Below are 25,071 nucleotides of genomic sequence, written 5' to 3'. Positions count from 1 at the left end.
TAGCTGAGCCTCGGCTCAGTGGGTAGCACTCTCGCCTCTGAATCAGAAGGTTGTGGGTTCAAGTCCCACTCCAGTGCTTGAGCGCAAAATCTAGGCTGGCACTCCCAGTGCAGTGCTGAGGGAGTGCAGAAGTGCCGTCTTTCAGGTGAAAGGCGAAAACAGGACTCATAAAATAATATCCCCGGGAGTGTGTCTACATTTACAGTGGGTCCACGGGAGTGTGTCAGTATTTACAGGGGGTCCCTGGCAGTGTGTCAGTATTTACAGCTGGTCCCCAGGAGTGTGTCAGTATTTACAGCTGGTCCCCAGGAGTGTGTCAGTATTTACAGGGGGTCCCCAGGAGTGTGTCAGTATTTACAGGGGTTCCCCCGGAGTGTGTCAGTATTTACAGCTGGTCCCCAGGAGTGTGTCAGTATTTACAGGGGGTCCCCCGGAGTGTGTCAGTATTTACAGGGGGTCCCCCGGAGTGTGTCAGTATTTACAGGGGGTCCCCAGGAGTGTGTCAGTATTTACAGGGGGTCCCCCGGAGTGTGTCAGTATTTACAGCTGGTCCCCAGGAGTGTGTCAGTATTTACAGTGGGTCCACGGGAGTGTGTCAGTATTTACAGCTGGTCCCCAGGAGTGTGTCAGTATTTACAGGGGGTCCCCCGGAGTGTGTCAGTATTTACAGTGGGTCCACGGGAGTGTGTCAGTATTTACAGCTGGTCCCCAGGAGTGTGTCAGTATTTACAGGGGGTCCCCCGGAGTGTGTCAGTATTTACAGGGGGTCCCCCGGAGTGTGTCAGTATTTACAGGGGGTCCCCAGGAGTGTGTCAGTATTTACAGGGGGTCCCCCGGAGTGTGTCAGTATTTACAGTGGGTCCACGGGAGTGTGTCAGTATTTACAGCTGGTCCCCCGGAGTGTGTCAGTATTTACAGGGGGTCCCCCGGAGTGTGTCAGTATTTACAGGTGGTCCCCCGGAGTGTGTCAGTATTTACAGGGGGTCCCCCGGAGTGTGTCAGTATTTACAGGGGGTCCCCAGGAGTGTGTCAGTATTTACAGGGGGTCCCCCGGAGTGTGTCAGTATTTACAGTGGGTCCACGGGAGTGTGTCAGTATTTACAGCTGGTCCCCCGGAGTGTGTCAGTATTTACAGGGGGTCCCCCGGAGTGTGTCAGTATTTACAGGTGGTCCCCGGAGTCTGTCAGTATTTACAGCTGGTCCCCAGGAGTGTGTCAGTATTTACAGCTGGTCCCCAGGAGTGTGTCAGTATTTACAGGTGGTCCCCGGAGTCTGTCAGTATTTACAGCTGGTCCCCAGGAGTGTGTCAGTATTTACAGCTGGTCCCCAGGAGTGTGTCAGTATTTACAGGTGGTCCCCGGAGTCTGTCAGTATTTACAGCTGGTCCCCAGGAGTGTGTCAGTATTTACAGCTGGTCCCCAGGAGTGTGTCAGTATTTACAGGTGGTCCCCGGAGTCTGTCAGTATTTACAGCTGGTCCCCAGGAGTGTGTCAGTATTTACAGGTGGTCCCCGGAGTCTGTCAGTATTTACAGCTGGTCCCCAGGAGTGTGTCAGTATTTACAGGGGGTCCCCAGGAGTGTGTCAGTATTTACAGCTGGTCCCCAGGAGTGTGTCAGTATTTACAGGGGGTCCCCCGGAGTGTGTCAGTATTTACAGGGGGTCCCCCGGAGTGTGTCAGTATTTACAGGGGGTCCCCGGGAGTGTGTCAGTATTTACAGGGGGTCCCCCGGAGTGTGTCAGTATTTACAGGGGGTCCCCCGGAGTGTGTCAGTATTTACAGGGGGTCCCCCGGAGTGTGTCAGTATTTACAGGGGGTCCCCCGGAGTGTGTCAGTATTTACAGGGGGTCCCCGGGAGTGTGTCAGTATTTACAGGGGGTCCCCAGGAGTGTGTCAGTATTTACAGGGGGTCCCCCGGAGTGTGTCAGTATTTACAGGGGGTCCCCGGGAGTGTGTCAGTATTTACAGGGGGTCCCCCGGAGTGTGTCAGTATTTACAGGGGGTCCCCGGGAGTGTGTCAGTATTTACAGGGGGTCCCCCGGAGTGTGTCAGTATTTACAGGGGGTCCCCCGGAGTGTGTCAGTATTTACAGGGGGTCCCCAGGAGTGTGTCAGTATTTACAGGGGGTCCCCAGGAGTGTGTCAGTATTTACAGGGGGTCCCCGGGAGTGTGTCAGTATTTACAGGGGGTCCCCAGGAGTGTGTCAGTATTTACAGGGGGTCCCCCGGAGTGTGTCAGTATTATACGAAGAAGAAAGGAGGAGTTCTCCAAGTGTCCTGGCCAACATTTATCTGTCAACCAATACCACCAATAACACAGTGGGGGTAATCTGGGCGTTGAGCGATGGTGTAAAACGAGCGATAGCGAACGGTCAGCCTGTTTTATACAGGAACAGGAGGATGCCATTCAGCCCCTCGAGCCTGTTCCGCCATTCAATGAGGTCATGGCTGATCTGTGACCTAACTCCATAACCCACCTTTGCCCCACATCCCTTAATACCTTTGGTTAACAAAATTCTATCCATCACAGATTTAAAAATTAAATCTTCCATCCCATCACAGACCTTCCCTTTTGTTCTTTCATCCCCTCCCCCATTTCCCAGCCCCTACGATTGCTTAAAAATCTGTTCCATTTCCTGCTTTTTTCCAGTTCTGACGAAAGGTCACCGACCTGAAACGTTAACTGTTTCTCTCTTCGCAGGTGCTGCCTGACCTGCTGAGTTTCTCCAGCATTTTCTGTTTTTATTTCAGATTTCCAGCATCTGCAGTATTTTCTTTTTATTTAACAATTAACATCTCTCCCGATTTGTATTTCTATTGACTTCAATGGAATTGAAAATCAGGGGAGATGATGTAAAGCGGGCTGCTGACTCGCTATCACCGGCTCTACACCATCGCACGAAGGCAGAATCACCCCCATTAGCTGATCATGTGTCGTATTGCTGTTTAAGTGTCCATTGGCTGCCACGTTTCGCCTTTATAAGAATAGTGACTACGCTTTCCAATTAATTCCTTGGCTGCGAGTCACTTTGAGACACCCTGAGGTGTTAAATAAATCCAAGTTCTTTCTTTCTTACATTCACCAACTGACCAGCAGCAATGCCACAGGCAATGTACTGGTTTAAATGGTCCAGCGTAAAGACAGATTCACGGGGTGAAGGATACCTTTAAGATCTGCAATAGGTTTCCCCGTACCTGGAACAAAGCCCTTGCCACTTTACAAGGCTACACTTCCAACACACTTTAACATAAATCACAGAATGATACAGCATAAAAGGAGGCCATTCGGCCCATCGTGTCTGTGCTGGCTCTTTGGTAGAGCTATCCAATTAATCCCACTCCCCTGCTCTTTCCCCATAGCCCAGTAAAAACAATTTCCCTTCAAGTATTTATCCAATTCTCTTCTGAAAGTTGCTATCTGTGGGTTCAAGTCCCACTCCAGGGACTTGCGCACATAAAGCTAGGCTGGCACTCCAGTGCAGGGCTGAGGGAGCGCTGCACTGTCAGAGGTGCCGCCTTTCGGACGAGACATTAAACCGAGGCCCCGTCTGCTCTCTCAGGTGGATGTAAAAGATCTCACGGCACTATTTCGAAGAAGAGCAGGGGAGTTATCCCTGGTGTCCCGGCCAATATTTATCCCTCAACCAACATCACTAAAAGCAGATTATCTTGTCATTATCACATTGCTGTTTGTGGGACCTTGCTGTGCGCAAATTAGCTGCCGTGTTTCCCACATTACAACAATGACTCCACTTCAAAAGTACTTCATTGGCTGTAAAGCACTTTGAGACGTCCGGTGGTCGTGAAAGGCGCTATAGAAATGCAAGTCTTGCTTTCTTTCTTTCTATTGAATCCGCTTCCACCGCCCTTTCAGGCAGCGCATTCCAGATCGTAACAACTTGCTGAGTAAAAAAACTATTTCCTCATGTCGACTCTGGTTCTTTTGCCAATCATCTTAAACCTGTGTCCTCTGGTTACCGACCCATCTACCACGAGACTCAGTTTCTCCTTATTTACTCTATCAAAACCCTTCATGATTTTGAACATCTCTATCAAACCTCCTCTTAACCTTCTCTGCTCTAAGGAGAACAACCCCAGCTTCTCCAGTCTCTCCACATAACTGAAGTCCCTCATCCCTGGTATCATTCTAGTCAATCTTTTTTTTTCTTTTATTCGTTTTTATGGGATGTGGGCGTCGCTGGCAAGGCCAGCATTTATTGCCCATCCCTAGTTGCCCTTGAGAAGGTGGTGGTGAGCCGCCTTCTTGAGCCGCTGCAGTCCGTGTGGTGAAGGTACTCCCACGGTGCTGTTAGGGAGGGAGTTCCAGGATTTTGACCCACCGACGATGAAGGAACGGCGATATACTTCTAAGTCAGGATGGTGTGTGACTTGGAGGGGAACTTGGAGGTGGTGGTGTTCCCATGCGCCTGCTGCCCTTGTCCTTCTAGGTGGTAGAGGTCGCGGGTTTGGGAGGTGCTGCCGAAGAAGCCTTGGCGAGTTGCTGCAGTGCATCTTGTAGATGGTACACACTGCAGCCACGGTACGCCGATGGTGGAGGGAGTGAATGTTTAAGGTGGTGGATGGGGTGCCAATCAAGCGGACTGCTTTGTCCTGGATGGTGTCGAGCTTCTTGAGTGTTGTTGGAGCTGCACTCATCCAGTAAGTGGAGAGTATTCCATCACACTCCTTACTTGTGCCTTGTAGATGGTGGAAAGGCTTTGGGGAGTCAGGAGCTGAGACACTCGCCGCAGAATACCCAGCCTCTGACAATCTCTTGTAACCACAGTATTTATGTGGCTGGTCCAGTTAAGTTTCTGGTCAATGGTGACCTCCAGAATAGAACATTTTCATTTTTGAAGTTTTCGATAAAATTAAGCTTTCAAAAAAAAGGTTATTATTGCAAATCATGATGTCATCTCCTTCAATTCCAATCTGCTCACACAGCCACTTGGGGTGACAGGAGCATTTCATTGGCTCTGCTGCATGCCCATCAAACCTCCTGCACATCTGATTAGTTAAAACCTTCAGTGGGAGGCAGGGCCACAGCACTACGCCTCATTTTCTTACTGATTTTGTAAATTTACATTTCTTCAGAAAACTTCAGAAATGATTAAAGTGAAACGGAACAAAAAAAACAGAATTAAATTAGATGCACGGGGCTAAGTTATCTCGATAATTTGCTGGCCTGTTTTTGGAGTCGGACAGGAATTCTGAAAACTCGGAGACGCTGCAAGAAAAGTCAAGAGTCAGGAAAATTGGGAGTCTCCGTTTTAAACCTCTGCACCTTGGACCCAACTCACCCCAATAGACCGCACCCCCCCCCCCCCAAAGTGGACAGTCAGTTGGTCAAATTAATCTTCACCCTTACTCCAATAAGAATAGTCACAGTAGAAAAGTAATTTCTCCAATGGAACAGAACATTGAATAAAAGGCCCCTTCGCTTCCTTGGAAACTGCTGCTGAAGAGAAAGTCAATCTTTGCCATGTACAGTAACTTGGAGAGATCAAAATAAAGTATGGAGTGTGACTGCCATCTAGTGGTCATAAGAGAAACTACACCTGCAAAGACATTTCAAGTTTTTTTTAAATCTTAGTGAGCAATCATTTAAGACCCATCTTTACCTAAATTTAGGTGTAGATAAGATGCGCTAATACAACATTTTTTCGCTTTCCACACCCACCAATAAAATCTGCAGCTTATGGTGCTCAATCGGGCTGTTAAAACCCTTAGTTCCAAAGCGTGAGAGGGTACACTTTGTGTAAGTACCTTTGGGTACGCTTTGTGTAAGTACCGTTACGTTTAATCTGCCAAGACTGTAAAAGTAAGTTGTATCCTTAAAATGCAGGAGACAGCAGCATTATAACAGAGAAACAGCACAACCTGTGGACAACATGGCTATGAGGGATTGCAGATACGTGGATAGACTGGAGAAGCTGGGGTTCTTCTTCTTGGAGCAGAGAAGGCTAAGAAGAGATTGGATAGAGGTGTTCAAAATCATGAAGGGTTTAGACAGAGTAGACAGAGAGAAACTGTTCCCATTGGCGGAAGGGTCGAGAACCAGAGGGCACAGATTTAAGGTGATTGGCAAATGAACCAAAGACGACATGAGGAAAAACTTTTTATGCAGCGAGTGGTTCGGATTTGGAATGATAGGGTGGTGGAGGCAGATTCAATCGTGGCTTTCAAAAGGGAATTGGATAAATATTTGAAAGAGAAAAGATTGCAGGGATTAGGAGAGCGGGGGAGTGGGACTAACCGGATTGCTCTTCGAAAGAGCCAGCGCAGACTCGATGGGCCGAATGGGCCATTGTACTATTCTGTACTGGGTATTGTACTGTGTTGTACTATTCTATGATTTTCGTTAAAAAGAGACATGCATTTATATAGCGCCTTTCACACCCTCAGGACGTCCCAACGCGCTTTACAGCCAATGAAGTTCTTTTGCCGTGTAGTCTCTGTTGTAATGTTAGTGAGCTCCTTCAAAATCAAAACCCCAAAGGTGGCCATACTTAGTGGATTAAGAATGCTCCCCCAAAGCTCAGTTACTAAGTGCGCTGCCGAGTCTGTAGCAGAGACAGACAGAGCAGGAATGTCCCAGGTTTGATTCCTGGTCTTTGTTGCTTTACTGGGTCTCAGTTAGGGACCACGGGGCACAATGGTGGGCCAGGGTTTCTTTCACTTCTTGACTGCTATTGAATGACCCTGAGATGGCATCAGCTGAGAGTCATGGTGCCGCCCATGGGAAATCGCCCGCTGTCTGGCCTCACACGGCAGCGGCAGCTTGAACGAGGCACCAGAGGAGGGCTGGCGCCCAAGGAATCGAACCCCAAGGAGCTGACAACTTCCAGAGAGGAGAGGAGAAGGAGAGAGATTTGGTTTTTTTGGCCGGCGTTGGGATGTTTCTACAGACCTCAAAGCAGCAAGTTATGAAAATACATGGTTCCCTCCTCCATGTTCAGATCAAAGAGCTTTCAGGCACAAGAACCTCCCCCCACCCCCCCGCCAAAGCCCAGAGGATCTGAAGCCCATCGCTTCACAGCATCGTAGCCTAGTACAGCACAGAAGGAGGCCATTGGGCCCATCGGGCTGGATTTTGTCAATGGGGATGTGATGGAGGCGGGACTCTCACTTTTTGGGTTGTAGTCCCGCCTCCATCGATTTGTGGCCAACCCACGCGATTTTCCCTTGATTGACCTTGTTGAGCCCACCCAGCGGGCTCAGCAGGCCAATTAAGGGCCATCCGGCAACAGGTGATGTCACAGATTGATATTTCATCTGTCAAGAGCTGTCAAACACTGACAATCTGACTTCTAACTTGAGTCCTTCTCCACAGACTCAGTTAGAAATCTCTCCAGAACAGAAAGCAGAATGCTGCAACTTTTGACAGCTCGCGGCCATTCTGCTTTCTGTGCCGGTGAGATGAGGGACTCCAGAAACCTGAAGGAAGGAAGCCTGCATTAGTAAGTAAAGATAAGTAAAACTTATTTAAACACTTTACACACCCCAAACACACTTACCTCTGCACTCATGCACCCATCACTCACCTGAACACCGGACATCTCGAACCCTCCAAGCCCTTCATCCCGACGGTCCGCCTCGCTAACTTGGCGTGGTTTGGAGCCATCGGGCAGCCCACACTTCAGGGCTAAAAATAGGGATTAGGCCAAAAACTGCCTGTTAACTAATTGGCACTAATCCCCTTCCCGCCTCGGGAAGGCGGCTCCCAGCACAGGTCGGGTACCCACCTCCTGGGATACGGGCATGGAGGCGGGTTGGGGGCGGGAAGGGTTCGTGCCCACCGATTCTGCAATTTTCCCCCCACTCCCGCCTCCAAACCCGTCTCCACGGGGCTTGGAAATTCGAGCCCATCGAGTCTGCGCCGGCTCTTTGGAAGAGCGATCCAGTTAGTCCCACTCTCCCGCTTACCTTTGTCGATGCTCTCGGTGTCCCGGGCTATGAAAACGTGATCCAGGACAAAGGCCACGAGCTCGGACTGCAGGGAGGACTCTGGGACATAAGCAAATGGCTCAGGCTTTTCGTGGCCACTGGACAGAACCTCATGGCTGAAAACCAGCAGGAGATCGCAAAGGATCACAAAGGCCTGGAAATGAAGATAAACTCACCGTTAATCACTAAACACTTAAAAAAACACACACACACACAGAGAATTCTTCCACCATTGTCGGCTATGCTAATTATGTGGAATAAATTATCATAGATTATTGACCAAGGCGTAGGGTTGCCAACTCTCCAGGATTGTCCTGGAGACTCCAGGATTTAAATATTAATTTCCTGGGCGCAGCCGCTAGCAAAACCCCGGGTGCCCTAAACAAAAATTGTGTTTTTAAAAATTGTTCTTTGAATACTTTCATTTATTAGTTATAAAGGTAATATTAAAGGGGTGGGGGAGTTGACGGCAAGGGGTCATGTGATGAAACTCCAGGAATATGGCCAATGAGAGTTGGCAACCCTACCCAAGGCATCGCTATCGCCCCTCCCAACCCTACCCAAGGCATCGCTATCGCCCCTCCCAACCCTACCCAAGGCATCGCTATCGCCCCTCCCAACCCTACCCAAGGCATCGCTATCGCCCCTCCCAACCCTACCCAAGGCATCGCTATCGCCCCTCCCAACCCTACCCAAGGCATCGCTATCGCCCCTCCCAACCCTACCCAAGGCATCGCTATCGCCCCTCCCAACCCTACCCAAGGCATCGCTATCGACCCTCCCAACCCTACCCAAGGCATTGCTATCGCCCCTCCCAGACCCAACATTTCTCAAACTCCTCCACAGTCAGCAAGGTGGACCAGGACTAACCCCGCCCCCTCCCAATGGCCCAGGTGGTAAAACACCTGTCCTGTTCTACGAAGTTCACAGGCCAGCACGATCCCAGGGTGGATCCCTAAAGTGAGCAGATTTCAATTAGCCTCAGTGCCTTTAAGCCAGGGAGGGGCAACAACGGCAGTCTGCCTTAAAATGGCAGGCAAAGGAATCTCATGTAAACGCGTCACGCCTTGGTACACACACAGGCTGGCTTGACGGTAACGGGCGATTATTGATCGTCGCTTTACTAACGGCCCTGCAGCAAGGGAAAAGGGGCAGCCTGTCCGTGTCAGCAACAGCAGCAGACCCTCCCCAGCCCCCGCCCCCGGCGCAGCCCCCTCGCACCCAGCACTTCCAATGGGGTTGCCGGGATTGGAGGAACAAGGTGGGTGAATGTGATTGGAGCCACTCGCTCGTGGGGAGGGTAAGCGGCGGCGAACACGGCGCCTGGTTGAGCCGAATGGCCTGCCACCCGTGCCGCGGTTGCTGTGTGATTCTGCGAGAGGCGAATCGCTCCGATCTGGTGACCTTACGTGTGGCCCGAAGCCTGGCTGCTCACCCACTCTCAGATGATCGTCCGTACTGACCTGCTCCTTGACAGCACTGCTAACGTTAGTCAGGTACTGTCTGCAAATGTGGCAGAAACCCCTCATCTGCTTCCTCAGCGACACTTGCAAGCTCTGGACACAAAACAAACACAAAAAAAAATTTTAGACCAAAAAGCAAAGGGTAATTTCCCGTGTCTGCGCTGCACTGTTGCGATTTCCCGATTTGCGGGACCAAGGCTTCTTGAAGCTGGCGTGAAGATGAGGGGAACATCGCCCGTCTCCGCCCTTGCCTCAGCTCATCCGCTGCTGAAACCCTCACCCATGCCTTTGTTACCTCTAGACTTGACTATTCCAACTCACTCCTGGCTGGCCTCCCACATTCCACCCTATGTAAACTTGAGGTCATCCAAAACTCAGCTGCCCGTGTCCTAACTCGCACCAAGTCCCGTTCACCCATCACCCCTGTGCTCGCTGACCTACATTGGCTCCTGGTTAAGCAGCACCTCAATTTCAAAATTCTCATCCTTGTTTTCAAATCCCTCCATGGCCTCGCCCCTCCTTATCTCTAATCTCCTCCAGCCCCACAACCCCCCCCCCCCCCGAGATATCTGCGCTCCTCTAATTCTGCCCTCTTGAGGATCCCTGATTATAATCGCTCAACCTTTGGTGGCCGTGTCTTCTGTTGCCTGGGCCCTAAGCTCTGGAATTCCCTGCCTAAACCTCTCCGCCTCGTTACCTCTCTTTCCTCCTTTCAGACGCTCCTTAAAACCTACCTCTTTGACCAAGCTTTTGGTCACCTGCCCTAATTTATCCTTATGTGGCTCGGTGTCAAATTTTTTTTGTCTTAAAACACTCCTGTGCAGCGCCTTGGGATGTTTTACTATGTTAAAGGCGCTATATAAATACAAGTTGTTGTTGTAACCCCGATTTTAACTCCGGGTGGATTCCCCGCTCAGGCCTGAGATAAAATCACAGTCGGGTCTCAATGATGTCATCGGGCCGCAGCATGCATAGGTAAAGAAGGATCCCGTTGGCTCCGGGTGCCTGTCCTTGCTACCTGCTCAGGCGAGCAGGTTAAAATTGCAGATGTTGCGATCATGGCGGCTTTCGGACAGGTAAGAGCCAGGGCGATTTTAACTGCCCGCCCGCCAGGTTTCTGCCGAGCGAGTAGGGTTAAAATTGGCCCCAATGTATCCTTATATTGAATGGTAAAAAGAGCGTCAAAGGCAACCTAACTGAGACAGCTGGCAAGCAAGGACTACTGAAGTAAATGGCATCTTTATTTAACCTTCTGTAAAATCCAGAGTGCCCGTTATACTTGTGTAAATGCCCCACACACGGCTCTGTGCCCACCTGTGGTAAGATACTGTTCAATAGTACCAGGGCCACACAATGGGTTTGAAGCACCGCAAACATAAAGGAAGCTGCAACCTGGACCCTGAACTTTACTGCACATCAAAACATCGCCCATGGTGTCTGGTACAACAAGATCGAGTAGAATGGGCCTATCTTCTCTGGAGTTTAGAAGAATGAGAGGTGATCTCAGTGTAATGTATAAAATTCTTAGAGGGCTTAACAGGGTAGATACTGGGAGGATGTTTTCCCCTGGCTGGGGAGTCTAGAGCCAGGGGTCACAGTCTCAGGATAAGGGGTCGGCCATTTAAGACTGAAATGAGGAGAAATTTCTTCACTCAGAGGGTGGTGAATCTTTGGAATTCTCTACCCCAGAGGGCTGTGGAGGCTCAGTCATTGAGTATATTCAAGACAGGGATTGATAGATTTTTAAATACTAAGGGAATCAAGGGATATGGAGATCGGGCGGGAAAGTGGAGTTGAGGTCGATGATCAGCCATGATCTCATTGAAAGGCGGAGCAGGCTCAAGGGGCCGTATGTCCTACTCCTGCTCCTATTTCTTATGTTCTTATGTTCTTATGGCCAACTGTCTGGGCCAGTGCGTTCTTTTACGCTTAGTGTGCGATCCCATCTGTTTTCAATTTCAGTCTGTGTCTGTATTTCACACAGGGTTTCCCTTCATTACAACAGTGACTAAACCTGTTAAAAAAAAAAGCAGCCTGGGATCCTGGGCTTCATAAATACAGGAATGGAGTACAAAAGCAAGGAAGTTGTGCTGAACCTTTATAAATGACGGGTTAGGCCTCAGCTGGAGTATTGTGTCTAATTCTGGGCACCGCACTTTAGGAAGGATGTCAAGGCCCTGGAAAGGGCGCAGAGGAGATTTACTAGAATGGTGCCAGGGATGAGGGTGCAGTGGGGAAAGAGTTAAACTGACATCGCTGGCAGTTTCCCTGAAAGTGTAAGGACAGGGACTACCATGAAAGACCACATCCATAAAGATGTGGTCAAAGATAGCTGACCTTTGGAGATATAAAACAATTAAATGGAGACTGGATGTCCAGCATTTCAACTGCCCGTAACCTAGGTTACATTCCAAGGTATCTTTTAATTAGCATTCAACAGTTTGAGTGATTGATTGAAGAGGCAGCTTATACATGTTTATATTAAGATTCGTAACCAATCTGTGAAGGTGCATGCGGGCCAAGATCCAATCAGGTGGCAGGAATGAATTTAACATGAGGTGGCCACGTGTATTGTAATCTATAAAAATGTAGTGTTTTCTGTAACAATTTGGAAAGGTCTGGCTAAGACAGAGCAGACTGTTACCCCACCGGTGTAATAAAGACAACTTGACTATCGATCTAAAACCTTGTGTCGAGGGTTGGTTTAAAGTACTCCACAACAATTGGCGTCACGAACAGGATCCACACGGACGGGAGGCACGGCTGAGTGAAGCTGAGCCAAAAATGCGAGTACTTTTAAATACCACGTACAGTTAGGGCAAGGCAACACCGTCTCATGTCCACCACCCCCTTTGGAATCAAAGAACTAAAAGGTTTGAATCGATAAGTCAAGCGGTCTTGGGGTTAGGATGAAACGTGTGGAAGTATAGGCGTGGTATGAGTTGCAAGTAGTGCATTCACTTTGGAGTAAAAGTCTAAAGCATACCTCTGACAACTCGAGTTGCAAGTAGTGCAGAAAGTTTAAGCATACCTCTGACAACAAATCGCCAGAACAAAATTGTTGCAAGTACCGTCTCACTCTGCGAGAGTAAAGTAAGGGATGTACCGCTGACAACAATTAACCATGGGAAGTGGAAAAACTCGAGTGGGGACCGGTGGGGTCTCTGATACGCTATTTAGCAGACAAAAATAAAAGATTAATTGACAAAATGGTTAAAAACGATTGGCAACTGAGCGACCCACCGGTAAAACAAAGAGAATGGTGGGCTAAGGAAACAGAATTAAAGGAAGAAAAAGCCATCATTTTAGTGGCTCACACATGTTATGAATTGAGTAGACGTACTCGAATTTGGTGCCAAAATTGTACCCGAGTACCAGTAATTTAAGAAAGGGAATAAAGAAAAAATTAAAGTTTTATCGACACAGATGATATCAGTTTCTGTCCAAAACAAGTAAAATCCAGGTTAAGGGGAGATTTAATAGAGGTGTTCAAAATGATGAGGGGTTTTGATAGGGTAGATAGGGAGGAGGGTCGATAACCAGAGGAGACAGATTTAAGATAATTGACAAACGAACCAGAGGGACGATGAGGAGAATTTTTTTTACGCAGCGAGTTATGATCTGAAATTCACTGCCTGAAAGGGTGTTGGAAGCAGATTCAATAGTAACTTTCGAAAGGGAAGTGGATAAATACTTGAAAAGGAAAACATTGCAGGGCTATGGGGAAAGGGCGAGGGAAGTGGGACTAATTGGAGAGCTCTTTCAAAGAGCCGGCACAGGCACAATGGGCCGAATGGCCTCCTTCTGTGCTGTATGCTTCTATGATAATCATTAAGTTCCTACTTATACGGGAGATAGGATGTCAGGAACACAACACAAAGGTACGGAGAGGTGAGCTGTTGTTGCCGTATTTTAACAGTACGACAATTCCTAAAACATTCGGTCAGTAAATAATGGGAAAAAGCTCACATACTGTACCTTGGAAGAAATGCCTTCAGATACTTTCGACAGCTGCCACATGATATGATAATAGCTGCACTGTATTGCCTGAATGATGATCTGTCATGCAGAAAAAAAATATTTGTAAACATTGCTTTTAATGTTATATTAAAGGCAAACAGGGCTTTGTCAAAGGAGGTTCGTGATCCACTGTATTGAAGCCGAGGAGCATAATATACCCAGGTAACCGCTTCAGTCTGAAGTCACCTAACAGTATATGATCGCGTTATGATGATCTGGAACACACTGCCCGATCGGGTGGTGGAAACAGATTCAATGGGCCAGAAATTTGCGGTGGGTAATAACGGCGAACTAACAGCGTTCGTCGTTATTACCCCTTTGAAACTGACCGCAACTTCAGGATATAGCGCCTGCACATCCTAACGCGGAAATCCTGAAGTTGTGGTCAGACATTCACTGCTCCGACATTGGCTGCACTGTGGTCCCCACCCCCATAGCCGGAAATCAGTGTAATCAACGAAACTTGGGCTTTTCTGCGGTAATATCGCTGTTAAAGACCCCATTAAATGTTAGGCCTTGTTGGATTAGGTGTAACTGGGGTTTTAACAGCGTATTGACTGCTAAACAAACATTATGGCCCTGAAAAACTAATTTTAATTTTGTGGAGTGTGAAATTTCTCCATTATGATAAAAATTACAATTTTTAAGAAACTTTTAAAAAAAGTTTGTTCATGATATTTCAGCTTCTACCTTATCCCCATGTGAGAGCCCCAGTCTTTGTTTCACTCTCTGTAACACTTTTAAAAAGTCTGAATAAAAGCAGCTTCTCATTTCCTGATTTCCCGTCTGTGAGAATTCTGCAATGTGATTGGCTGCTTAGCCAGCTTGTCGACGTCACAGCAGAGTGCTCTAGGGATTCCCCACTACACAGAGCTGAAATCACTTGAACGTCGAAAAGGGCAATCTTCTTGTGAGATCTCTGTGGGCGGCTTTCCTCAGGGCCAGCGGCGAGGGCCTTTGCTTCACCACTGGCCGCAAATTCCGAGCCAATAATAACTTTGAAAAGGGAACATACTTGAGAAGGAAACATTTTCAGTACTCTGAAGATAGAGCAGGGGAGTGGGGCTAATCAGATAGCTCCCAGCACATGCATGATGGGCCGAATGGCCTCCTTCTATGCTGTCTGATTCTACATAGCCTCTTTGATGGAGATAATGAAGAAGTGGTGTATCCCAGTGAAATGTGGAATCACAGATTGGTTATTAGTTTATTGTAAGCATCACACAAACAGAAGAATTGCTGCTTCCCCACTGTACACGTCATCGAGTGTTGCCTAGCAACATCATGCCCCTACACCGTTACCCAAGTAGCCAGCTAGTGAGAGCATCGGCCAAGGTTCGGACCTGCCCCTATATGCTCATTATCATCCTTACATCTTTTAGAAACATAGAAAAATAGGAGGAGTAGGCCATTCGGCCCTTCGAGCCTGCTCCGCCATTCAATGAGATCATGGCTGATCCTCTATCTCAATACCATATTCCCGCTCTCTCCCCATACCCCATGATGCCTTTCTCATACGATGGCTTGCAATCTCCGACGCTGTCTTCTTCAAGGCTAACATTTGCCAGCGATGAACATTCCCCCAGCTCTAGTTACATATAGGATGTCGAGTCAGCTGTGGCTCAGTGGGTAGCGCTCTCGCCTCTGAGTCAGAAGGTTGTGGGTTTGAGTCCCACTCCAGAGACTTGAGCATAAAAATCTAAGCTGACACTCCGGTGCAGTGCCGAGGGAGCGCTGCACTGTCGGAGGTGCTGTCTCTAGGATGAGACGATAAACCGAGGCCCCGTCTGCTCTCTCAGGTGGATGTAAAAGATCCCGCGGCACTATTTCGAAGAGGAGCAGGGGGAGTTATCCCCGGTGTCCTGGCCAATATTTATCCCTCAATCAACATCACTATAAACAGATTATCTGGTCATTATCACATGGCTGTTTGTGGGAGCTTGCTGTGCGCAAAGTTGGCTGCCGTGTTTCCTAAATTACAACAATGACTACACATCAAAAGTACTTCAATGGCTGTAAAGCGCTTTGGGATGTCATAAAAGGCGCTATATAAATGCAAACCTTTTTAGATAAAACCCAAGAATTGTGGGATCAGAGATTTCCTCTGACCCCTTCCACAGTATGTATCACACTGCATGGTACGGTCACACTGAATGGTACGAATCACACCGTGTCATATAAATCACGTTGCATATCAATTTGAAGCGGAAACTGTTTGACAACGACGCAAGCTGAGGCATATAATTGGCGGTTAAAATCAGTGATTTGACAAGAAACACAGACGGACAGGATGGCTTTGCTATTCTCCGAGAGCTGGCCGGCGACTCACCTGTTCGGGCACGGTCCCGTTCTCCAGCTCGCTCTTCAGCAGCTTACAGGTGCTGTTCAGCAAGTTCCATCGAGTTATATCATGAGCGCTGAAATTATTAAAAAAAAAAACAAGAATTCGCCACCTTGTCAGGAAGCAGAGCTCGCAAGAGGAGTACGGCCTTTAACACACGAGGGTTTTGCTTACAGCAGCAACACAACTCAACACTGCGGGGCTGGAGACCACTACGTCAAATTCAATAGTAGCTTTCAAAAGGGAATTGGATAAATACTTGGAGGAAAAAAATCGCAGGGATATGGGGAAAGAGCGGGGTAGTCGGACTAACCGGCTTGCTCTCTGAAAGAGCCGGCACAGACCAATGTTCCCTCTAAAATGTTGTTCTTGTGCCCGGCACCTTTCAATTTTTTGCGTAGCCGCGTATGTGCGATATTTGAGAACTTGTGAACGGCCCGCGCGGTACCTTCAAGATTGCTGCACGCCCGCGCACAACTTAGAGGGAATGTTGGTGTATACTCGATAGATTGTACATGGCCTGTGATAGGAGCTGCCTTGATGGGCCAAATGGTCTTTTCTCACTTCATCCTTTCTTGAAGCATTTAGTAAAATGTTGATGAAAAATACTGATTGGGGATTCTTTGAGCTGCTGTTTAGCCGGGCTTAATTGAGAAATAGTTCTCCTAAACAGATGAGACAGCCTTCCCTCCAACACTTATTTGCTTTGAATTGAGCGCGGAGAAGCCAAGGGTTACTGCTGCGATTAACAAAGTAATGACGAGTCATGGATTCTACCTGGGGCACCAAGAGCTATCTGATCCTTTGCAGTTCAGAACTGGCACAGCATCAATCCTTGCTACAGGCAAAAACTGTAGTCGAGATCACAAATCCAAGCTCAGAGGAAGTGAGGGATATCACTGCACAGCAACAGCTAATAATGCCATTTTCCAGGTTTTGATGTCAGGAAAATGAACACGACTTGTCCTGATCTTAGGAAGATTTCTCTACTAGTGAGGGAAGCACAGAAACGCACATCTTATCGAACGTCTTACAATTACACTAAACGCCAATTCACCACTGCAAGTGCCTCACTTACTTATGGAAGGTAGTGATTCTTTTCAACGTAGACCACATCTGGTAAGATTCTGCATCGTCAAATCGGTCCCCCTGCTGCACAATAAATCATAACGAGGTTAACTAAAGAGCTGTAACAGCAAAATCAGCACCGTCAGGTGGGCATTACCGACTTGCTCGAAGAAGAACAGGGCGCTCTCCTGCTGTCGTGGCCCATTATTCCTCCTTTCAACCAAATACCACCAAAAATACAGATTAACTGGTCAGTCGCCTCATTGCTGTCGGCAGGACGTGAAGTTGCTGAGCTCCTGCCGGGAACACAGACACAGGCACTGCACTTCAAAAAGTAATTCATTGTGTGACGTGCTTTGAGAGGATACGGTGCTGTTTAAATGCAAGGGTTGTTATTTAATACTGTTACACTGCAATCACCCTGAGTGACACCAGTCTGGGAGTAGCACGAGAACAGGTTTTTTTTTTAATATTCATTCACGGGATGTGGGCGTCGCTGGACAGGCCAGTATTTATTGCCCATTCCTAATTGCCCTTGAGAAGGTAGTGGTGAGGTATTGGGGCAGAAATTCCTCCCCAAACGCGTGAGTACGGAAGGGGTACTCACGCGTCTGGCCGGAGGAAATGCCGGTTTTCAGCATGCACAGCGCATGCGCTGAAAACCGGCATTTCCTCTCCTCCAACCCAAGAGTTGAAGAGGCTAGCGCGTGCGCTGTAGGGGGCAGCACGTGCGTCTTGGATTTCCTCTGTTTTGGGGGATTTGCGCATGTCTAAAGGCCTCCGGTCTTTACGCTTGTAAAAAGCACACGTAAGTATTTATTTTTACAGGTAAGTGGTGCTTTAGTGTAATTTAGAATTTTTTTTCCCACAGGTTTATTATTTTAAAGAATCTACAATAAGGTAAGTTTAGTTTTAGACCCTTTTTATTAAAAATTTATTTTTTTCAAAAAAAAAATTATTGTTTAAATTATTTTTTTAAACTTATTTATGCTTAATTTAATGATTGGGATTTTTTTTAAATTTTTATTTAAAGTTTAAATAGTGTTTTGGGCCCCCGTAGTTTTCATGAGTTTGACAGTTCTTACTCTCAAACTCATGAATGAACCTTCCCCTCCCCTGATTGGTTGTACAGTGCTCACCTGATCCCAGCCGGCACATCGCACTAACTACGCCGCTGGATCAGGTAAGCACTGCGCGCTGACATCTGAACCGGGCCTGTGACAGGAAATGCAAGCAGGCCCGGGCTTCAGATGTCAGCGCGTAGGGTGAGTGCAGATCGGGGGCTTGCACCCGCGGGAAGCCCCCGACCCGAATTTTTGGCCCATTGTTTTCCTAGTGGTTTGATACAACTAAATTGCCGCACTAGGCCATTTCAGAGGGCAGTTCAAGAGTCAACCACATTGCTGTGGGTCTGGAGTCACATATAGGCCAGACCAGGTGAGGACGGCAGATTTCCTTCCCTAAAGGGCATTAGTGAACCAGATGGGTTTTTACGACAATTACTGATACTAGCTTTTTTATTCCAGATTTATTTGATTAACTGAATTGAAATTCCCCAGCTGTTGTGGTGGGATTTGAACTCATATCTCTTGAATCATTAGGTCCAGGTCTCTGGATTATTAATCCAGCAACATAACCACTATGCTACTGTTCAAATGGCCCTGAGAGAATGCAGAGAAACGTAATTTTAAAAAGATGATTCAAAAGAAAGTCTTGGTCAGGAGTGGACCATTTCCTATTTCTGCTGCTCCTGGGCCTTGCCAAGGTGGCCATCTACAGGTCCAGGATGGACGCGGTCCATGGTCGGCGGGGGGTCACTCTGGGTGCCTGTCTCTATTCCGTGGTCCTGTCCACGCTCGGGTGGCCCTGGAGAAGGAGCACGCGGTGTCCGCCATTACGCACCAGGCTTTCCGCGACCGGTGGGCGCCGCAGGGACTGGAGTGCGTAGTGAACACTGGAAATTATATTATTGTTTAAGTTTATATGCTTCTTTTGTTTTTTTATGGTCTAGTTCTTTATTATTCGACTCAGAAAACCAGGGCTAGAACTTAACAGAGTAAGTACCTTTTTAACAAGGAGATTTATGCTCCTGCAATGTCAATCAACCTCTCTGGCCCAGAAAGGGAACAATTTAAACTGTGGAGTCTCATTCCTACAGGTAGTAAATCATTGTTAGAGATCTTTCAAATCTTAAATAATGAATTCTGCTTCTAAAGTTATATTATTACACTGTCTGTTAATTGAAAGAGAAATTGTCTAATTCTAGGAATATCTTCTCTTCATCATAACATGAAGAGCTCTATCACACATAGTCATCCAAATGATACGCTGCAAGCTAACAGCAGCTCTTTTATCAATGCAGAGTTAAATCCCTATGGATTCCCGAGTTCATCTCTATTCCCAGCGGTGATCCCGATTCCCCCAGTACTTCTCTAAAAACTTTTGGTTTGGGTTTTGGTTGATGACACTGGGGCAACCCAGTGTCTCCCTGTGGGTTAAATTAGAAAAGGAACCGCGTTCCTGCAGTCCAAGCTAGTCTACTGTAAAGGTGAGATACAGGGGGAAAAAATTGGAGATCGCACCTTGTGAAGGAAGTCTTTCAGCAGTTGGTTGAACTTGTCCACCAGCTGGTCAAACAGTTGACTTTTTGCGAAATCTACTTGGTCACGAGCAGCCAGCTCTTCATTGCTGAGAACGAGGTACGCCTTCGAACAGAATTCCAAGACTTCGGAGCACGTCTGCTGTTCCACAATTTCCTTTATCTGCTTCAGTAAGGTATCCAAGTGCTGTCAGTTCCCAAAGAAAAACAAAAGTCTTCAGGATGTTTTCTAGAAGATCAGCGAAATTCTGACAAGCGAATACTTTCCCCTTTACGAAACTGGCCCACATTTTGCTGCCAAAAGTAACGGCGAGTTTAACGGCGCTCGCTGTTATTAGTGTGTAAATTGTCCGGCAACTTGTGGCGAGGAAGAGATAGCCCGTGAACTGCGAATCGCCACAAGGTGCTGAACGATTTGCATCGCTCCGCCGTTGCTCACCCTCAACCTCCTGGTGACATGAAATTGCTGCATTTGCACATTAATTACTGATTAAACTCGCCAGAGAAAGTCAGGACTGGAACTTAAACAAGTAAGTACCTTTTTAACGAGGAGATTTTTGTTGCCGCATGCCAATTAATCTCTTTGGCACAGAAAGGGAACAATTTAAACTGTGGAGTCTCATTCCTACAGGTAGTAAATCGTTGTTAGAGATTTTTTTTTAATTTTAAATAATGAATTCTGCTTCTAAAGTTATGTTATTACAGTGTCTGTTAATTGAAGAAAAATTGTCTAATTATAGGAATACCTTCTCTTCAATTATATTATCATAAAACATAAAGAGCTCTCTCACACATAGGGCTGAATTTTCTGGGTGGTAGCGGGCGCGATCGGTGGCGGATCAGGTGGGAAAGTTGTTTTTCTTGACAGTGGGTCGGGAACCCGCTGTCAGCTCGTTCCCACGCGCCTTTCCCACAGGCGCATCTGTCATCACAGAGTCGACCTGACCTACAGCGGCAGGCAACTCAATTGAAATCATTATCAGGTAGCTGACAGACACTTAAGAGCCTTTATCCCCCTACTTTTTAAATTTCCCTGCATGGCCACGGGATTCACGCAGCTCGGGAATCATGTCTGTCAACCTGAGGCGTGAGTTCCGTGGCCATTGCTCCAGCTGATTACTTGACAGCATGGAAAACAAACCAAAATAAAAATTTGTTGATTACATCAGCTAACAGATTGATGGAGATTCTGTTCTACTTGAAAAGCTACTGGTAAATGTTAATTCAGAAATTCCTGAAGGGATGTAAGTGCTACCCTGGATCATGAGGGAAATACATTTTTCACTGGCCATTCTCGGCTGTTGCGTTCCAACTCAACAGTAATTGCAGTGACTTGATCAACTATAAAAAATGACATAAACCATTTAAATAAATTTTTGTGTTGTTTCTGGTCGGGTTTTTCTCACAGTATACTGTGATTGTCCAGTTACATGTTAGATCAAGTCATCAACCATAACAATTTCATTTTCATCACTCATTCCACTGGTTCAATTTGTTTTCAGTCCCTGAATATGACTAACTTAATTTTTCAGTCTGAGACTTTAGGGTGAATTTCTGCAGAGGTTCTCTCACTTGTCCATTGTTAACTTCAATGGAAGAGCTGCAGGAATCCCAGAAACACATTGTAAGCGCCACTTACACTGTTTGTCAGGGATTTCGCAGCTCTTCCGCTGAACTTGCATAAGATTGTAAATCCACCCCTTTACAATTACATTTAAAATCTGCTTAATTTTATATATTAGCTGTACACACACATCTTTTATTTGTACCAGTTACTGATGCAAAAGTCTATAGATTTGTGACTAAAGCACCAATAATTTCCCAATTAATGCACTTTTTAAATTATGCTCTTGATCGTATATGTAGATGGAGTCATATTACTTAATGATATTACTTAAATATTTCTTTGTCACTCATATATAAATTTTAGTATATTATTGTAGAGTAAAAATTCAACACCCATTATGTTAGATTAAACTTAAAATTTAATGTGGCCAGGGTCCCTTTTAAGGATCCCGGCTTAAAACGCGTCATGAATGATGTCACCAGACCCACTCCATCTCACTGGGCCGGGTAATGCACTGGGTGGGCTTAATAGGCCCCCATTAAGGTAAGTTTATTTTGTACAGCGGGATGGAGCCAGCAGCGGGGTCGCGACCCGCCACCGACACTGGCCGCACCAGGCCCGCCCAAGTAAGGAAAATTCCGGCCATAGTCATCCAGATGATACGCTCCAAGCTAACAACAGCACTTTAATCAACTATAAATCCCTATAGATTCCTAGCTACCAACTGAGCCACAGCTGACAGATTTTACATTAATTTTATCTCCGGTTGAATTCTCTACTCCCAGCGGTGATCCCAATTCCCTAAGCCGATCCCGAATAGTTTTTTAGTATTTCTCCGCTCTTTGTCAAGTAGCACTGTTAACACTGTTGTGGAAGTAAAGAAGCTATGCCATCATCCTCAGTTCCTGGAAAAATTCCAGAAAAAACTGGACTTACCCTTCGCCCTTTCAAACTTTGACCCAATGACGCAGGGATTCCAAACGTTTTTTTTGCGTCATTCTCTCCAATTCTCGAAGGAGTCTTGGGGTTAACACCCAACCTCGACAATAGGAACCTACAGCTCCCAACCCTACGGTTCTTCCTCACGATATTTTGGACAGAGTGTTTTGTTGCACCCCCCACAACATCACAACCTCCCTTTTCTTTTCAGACCGCCTGCCTTTCCAGCATTGTTTGTTTCTATTTCAGATTTTGCATTAATTTTATCTCCAGTTCGAAACGCATCTTGTTATTAAACTGATTGGCGTTTATACACTATTTAAACACTATTAATGATGGTGATCATACAGAGGGCTAGAAATTCATCTGGGCCCGATACCACCCATTTTGCGCCCCCGCCCGAGAATAATTTCTGGGCCAGAACGTATGATTCAGAGACTATAATACTCTCCACGGTAAACTTGACAGAATCTAAATGTGACCAAATGTACCGACAAGCTTTGAGGCAGGTGACTGTTTCGCTAAAAAGACATGATGTGCTGGTGTTTTTCCTTCAAAAGATAAGGGGCCAGAACTTCGGGTCTCCACGGTGAGTACGCACGGGGTACTCACGCGTAGGCCCAACGAAAGTGCCGGTTTCGTGCATGCACTGCGCATGCGCGGGAAACCGGAACTTCCGTTCCCTTAAAGGAAGGGGTTCACAGGTCGAACGCGTGCGCCGGAGAGGCAGCGCATTCACCTGGAACTTCCGGTTTTTTTGCAGCTTTCTCCGGGAGGGTAAGTCTCCAGGAGCGACTCTTGTAAAAAGCAGTCACAAGGCCTGCTTTTAACAAGGTAAGTGGTGAATTAAGTTAAATTAAAACATTTTTTCCACAGGTTTATTATTTTTATAAATACTTTAAAGAAAGGTAAGTTTATTTTTAGCCCCGTTAGAAACTGTAATTAATTTTTTCAAAAATTTAAATTATTGTTTAAAATAGTTATTTTATGTAATTTATAGTTATTTTAAAAATGTGATTTTTAAAAAAGTTTATTTGAAGTTTTAGTGATGTTTTGGGGCTGAAATGTATTCATAGATTTGACAGGAAGACCTGTCAAATCTATGAATACAGATTCCCTGCTACCATTGACTCTCCATGGCCCACGTGATCCCAAGGGACGCTTCAAACTAACTGCGCCCCTGGGATACGCAAGCACTGCGCGCCAGCAGTTGGAGGAGGCCCAGGATCGGAATCCCACACGGGCCCACAGCACAACGGCCAGCGCGCTAGGTAAGTGCAGGTCGGAGGCTTGCACCCGCGGGAAGCCTCCGACTCGAATTTCTGGGCCAAGATCTTGAAAACTCTGTGAGAACCACGAGTCAACAACCCGCAGTTGTAAAAACAACGGCCCGTAATTTCCGATAGGAGGCTTCCTGCATGCGGAGGCCTCCTATCGGAAAAAAAAATCTACGAACTTACCCGAGGGCTCCCGAGGTCCGGACACTTTCATTCCTGGGCCTCTCCAAAGTTGAAATGCGCAGGGCCCAGGTAACCCAGGGGCGCATGCAGTCCGCAAGCATCCCTGGGATCATGTGGGCCAAGCCAGCCAATAGGAGAAGGGAATCTCCCTTCATACTTTTGACAGATAGACCTGTCAAATATATGGAAACATAGAAAAATAGGAGCAGGAGTAGGCCCTTTGGCCCTTCGAGCCTGCTCCACCATTCAATATGATCATGGCTGATCCTCTATCTCAATACCATATTCCTGCTCTCTCCCCATACCCCTTGATGCCTTTTGTGTCTAGAGATCACCCCAAAAAGACACTAAAATATTAAATACATTTTTAAAAAAACATCACATTTTTAAAATGAGTTAAAATTACATTAAATTAAATATTTTAAACAAAAATGTAATTTTTTGAAAAAAATAATTTAAGTTTTTTACGGGGCTAAAAATAAACTTACCTTTTAAAAATTATTTTAAAATTATAAATGAGTGAATTTTTTGAAACTTTTTTTCAAGTCTTATGCTGGTAAAAGCAGGCCTTACGCCTGCTTTTACCCGGAGCATTCTTGAAAGAGCGGAAATGCCGGTTTTCAGCGCATGCGCTTGGCATGCCTGAAACCGGCATTTCCGATGTCCCTATGGGTGTGTACACAGCGCATAGGCATCGGAAAATACGGGCCAGAGACTCTCTCCAATCCTTGAATGTCTGGCCTTAGTTAACTAAGTGTCAAATCAGATAGGAGAGAGAGAGAGAGAGAGAAAGAGAAACAACGTTATTCACACAGTTTGGGACACGAATGCAAGTTGCCAAGTTTTGGGGTATAAGGGATGTTGTAGGCTGACATTCGTGGCTGCAGTCGAGGGCGGCCGGGTCAGTTGCCAGTTAAAGTCACACGTCTAGTCATCGCTGACTTGACCTCTGACCTGGTGTTAGTACGTATGTGGTTCTGCTTATAATCACCTGAGCTTAAAGCAAATGATTTTAGATGCTTGCTTGTAATAAGTACATGAATTGAGCACAGTTTGTATCCTGGTTATTACTTGTAACCTCTTGTCGATTTTTAAGCAAAAAAGTTTCACAGATTCATTGGGATTTGTGTTGTCTGTTCCACGGGTCTGAACTCTATAAACTGCCAGACAATCAGAACATCTTACAAGACTGCCACAGCTTTGAGGTCCTGGGAAAGCATGAGTTAGATAGAGTAGGAGACAGTGTAATGTGGCTTGATCTCAACGCAGTGAAGATCCAGGGAGGAGGGAAAGTGTGGGAGTAGGGTGGTGCATTTGGAATCCACGAAGAGAGGAAGGATGAGAGGAGCACTGATGAAAACAGAATTGATAAAAGTCAACTAAGGTAATGAGAGAGCGAGGTTGGAGGCTAGTGGCGAGAGAAAGATCATCTATCACAATCAGTACCTTTCCGTGACAGATTTAGGTGAAATTTGATAAGATATAAAAATGTGTGTGGTGGGAGGGAATGGGGTGGGTGAGGGAAGAGATAGACCAGGGAAGTGTAAAATCAGCGGGTGGCAGGGCTGCAGAACAGTTGAAATGATGACTGCTGTTCAGATATTTCATTCTCAACAGCTGGATGCGTTCGATGTAAAATTTGGGATAAATCTGGGAGAGATTCGAGCTA

General features: G+C 46.6%; 1 protein-coding gene across 2 annotated transcripts in view; it reads right to left on the bottom strand.

The window, feature by feature from the left end:
- Window positions 1-25,071, bottom strand: part of LOC147112076 (cohesin subunit SA-2) — a 137,645-nt gene that overhangs the window by 25,790 nt on the left and 86,784 nt on the right. For both annotated transcript variants that reach the window (XM_085999588.1, XM_085999587.1), the window contains exons 20-25: window positions 19,420-19,623; window positions 16,848-16,921; window positions 15,758-15,845; window positions 13,387-13,467; window positions 9,409-9,501; window positions 7,925-8,099 (exon numbers count right to left, since the gene is read on the bottom strand). In XM_085999588.1, coding sequence (XP_085855714.1) covers window positions 7,925-8,099; window positions 9,409-9,501; window positions 13,387-13,467; window positions 15,758-15,845; window positions 16,848-16,921; window positions 19,420-19,623 — 715 coding nt within the window. The remainder of the gene's footprint in view (window positions 1-7,924; window positions 8,100-9,408; window positions 9,502-13,386; window positions 13,468-15,757; window positions 15,846-16,847; window positions 16,922-19,419; window positions 19,624-25,071) is intronic.

This window comes from Somniosus microcephalus, chromosome 10, assembly GCF_052327205.1.
Source record: "Somniosus microcephalus isolate GS21.2 chromosome 10, FLI_Smic_1.0, whole genome shotgun sequence".
NCBI classification, from domain to species: domain Eukaryota; kingdom Metazoa; phylum Chordata; class Chondrichthyes; order Squaliformes; family Somniosidae; genus Somniosus; species Somniosus microcephalus.
The sequence above is the reverse complement of the archived record's forward strand: the minus strand, read 5'-3'. Positions and strand labels throughout refer to the sequence as shown.